General features: G+C 30.3%; 1 protein-coding gene across 2 annotated transcripts; it reads left to right on the top strand.

Moving 5' to 3' along the window:
* The first annotated feature begins 471 nt into the window (after positions 1-471).
* Positions 472-1,885, top strand: LOC18039056 (hydrophobic protein RCI2B). 2 transcript variants are annotated; one of them, XM_006428282.2, is made up of 3 exons: positions 472-702; positions 839-941; positions 1,557-1,885. In XM_006428282.2, the coding sequence occupies exons 1-2, from the start codon at positions 613-615 to the stop codon at positions 923-925; spliced, it is 177 nt and encodes a 58-aa protein (XP_006428345.2). In that variant the 5' UTR covers positions 472-612; the 3' UTR covers positions 926-941; positions 1,557-1,885. The 2 variants fall into 2 exon arrangements, with proteins under 2 accessions (XP_006428345.2, XP_024038562.1); XM_024182794.1 differs by lacking the exon at positions 1,557-1,885 and adding an exon at positions 1,459-1,550.
* Positions 1,886-2,434: the final 549 nt, after the last annotated feature.

Raw genomic sequence — 2,434 nt, 5'->3', positions numbered from 1 at the left:
TAAATTTTTAATCCTCTATTTCATTCGTGGCGTGTAAATGGTGATAGAAAAAAGTACCATTTAAGTAAAAGTTACTTTTTAATAAATAATTTAATAAATTTCGATTTATAAAAGACATCACATGATCGGTTTGTATGTAGAATGATCATATTTTATATATATCCTTCCGCATTTTATTTTTAATAGTTTTTTTAATACTAGGGATTCAGTACAGTTTCAAAATCTATCAAGTGCTAAACATATATTCCAAGAGGGATTAAAAAAAATTACAACTAAAAAATAAGAAATTAAAGGTAAAATTCTAGAAAATTCCAAAGAAAATGAAAATGAGACACGCAATTAAAGAAAACGTAGGAAAAAGATACGTGTTAGTGTGTCAGATAATCAAAAGATGACACGTGGGCAATTCTTCTGGATGCTGTTGTCTCTTCGAAACTCTCTCTCTCTCTATAAGCCCATCAACTCTCTTTGCAGTTCTATAAACAAAAATACCAAGTTCAAATAACAAAAGCAGTTACTCAAAACCCTAAGCACTTCTTTAATCAAAGTTCTTGTTTTTTGACTCTAAATTTTATTTTATTCCATTTTACACTTTTTAAGAATCAATCAAAGATGGCAGATGGAAGCACAGCAACATGCGTAGATATTCTCTTGGCTGTTATCTTGCCTCCTCTTGGTGTCTTTCTCAAATTTGGTTGCAAGGTTCGTAGCTACTTAAAAGTTTTATTTTATTAAAATATTTTGACAATCAAAATTTGTTAGATTTTTTTTCTAATTAAGTTTTAGTAACCCTTCATGTAATTTTGATTTTAATGGGTAAAGTGAAATGATCATGCAGGCTGAGTTTTGGATCTGTTTGCTCTTGACAATTCTGGGGTATATCCCTGGAATTATTTATGCTGTTTATGCCATCACCAAGAAGTGATCTCTCTTCTTCATCTGTAAGTGCCTGTACTCTTTAATTTTGCTCAAAGCTTTTGGAAATCTTTTTATGAACTTTTTTTTAATTTATAACCAAAAAAATTGTTAATTTATTTACGATTTTACTGAACTTCTGATGATATATATTTACTGAATTCGGGTCATCACTCAAAAGCAATTTAGAAAAAAAAAATTGATTTTTTTTTATAAATTTATTGATATCTATAATCTGAAATTTATTGTCTAAAAAACGTGACCCAAATTTAACCTCAACAAATAATTTAGGAGGAGTGCTACCGGTAAATATGAAAATCTTTTTCTATTTTACATAAGATTTTTTTTTTCTGAAGGCGAAAAAAAATATCTTGATATAAGATATTTAGTTAATAGATAATGGGTATCCAAATCAACAAGGATTTGGATTGAAAGTATGTCTTTTTGTGTCCTCCCAGCCCATCGGGACCCGCATTAATTTGTGTGATCTTTTTATTGGTTAATTATATTCTAATTTAAATTTTGTCTCCATTGTGGATACAGTTGATTACAAAAGCAATTGGAGAATTTGATAAAGACTTAGGAATCAATATCATCCTTCTTGCAAGCTCTGTAATTTTTCTTTTGACTTGTTTTGACAGATTGAGAGATCCCAAGGGCATCATGTGTTATGAGATCTTTTATTTACAACCGTTAGATGGGCAGCTCTGATTTGATGTAGCCAGATGGGTTCTGATTCTTAATCAACTGGGGTGTGCGTGTGTGTGTGGGAGAGAGCACTTGTTTCGTTTGTTAATCTTTATCGTTTTCTTTTCTGTTAATCTTTATCGTTTTCTTTTCTTTCATTTGTCCTTTTTAATGAATTTTAATTCAATATGTTGATGTAAAGTGGAGTATTATTGAGTGTGTAAATTGCCTTGTGAATCATTACAAGTCCCCACAAAACCAAATTTGTTCTGAATTATTGTGACTGCTGAGTAATTACTAAATATTCTTTTTTGTTATTTTGTAGAAAGAACAAAACTGATTGAGCTGGGCTATAACTATCTCAATTATTTAATGTGTTTGGTAAAATGGAGCTTTCATAATATTAAAGCAAAAACGAAGCAGAAAGGAACTTATCATGCAACAGACAATAAGCATTTTACTTGTGCTCTTGAAAAACGAGGTGTTCTAATTCGTACATTATTCAATAAACAATTTGCTTTACCCTGCCGTTAGGGCTTGACAAAGTAATTTTTAAGCTTCTTTTTTTTCTTTTAAATCTTTACTCATTCAAAATCGAATTTTAAGAGAAATGGGGACTGAAAATATTACCTTAAAAAAAAAGGACACAAAGAAAACTTTCTTTTATCCCATTAACCTTTGAAGGTCAGGGATACGTGACAGACTTGTACACGTCGTGCTTATTTTAGATGGTTGCGTATCATTTGAGTCTCTAGCCATGACTTCATAAAGAAAAGAAAATTCAAACCTGGAGTACATCCATATCCGTTTTGAACAAGGACTTGTATAAAAT

The sequence above is a fragment of the Citrus clementina genome, unplaced genomic scaffold (genome assembly GCF_000493195.1).
Source record: "Citrus clementina cultivar Clemenules unplaced genomic scaffold, Citrus_clementina_v1.0 scaffold_6, whole genome shotgun sequence".
Taxonomy (NCBI): Eukaryota; Viridiplantae; Streptophyta; class Magnoliopsida; order Sapindales; family Rutaceae; genus Citrus; species Citrus x clementina.
The sequence above is the reverse complement of the archived record's forward strand: the minus strand, read 5'-3'. Positions and strand labels throughout refer to the sequence as shown.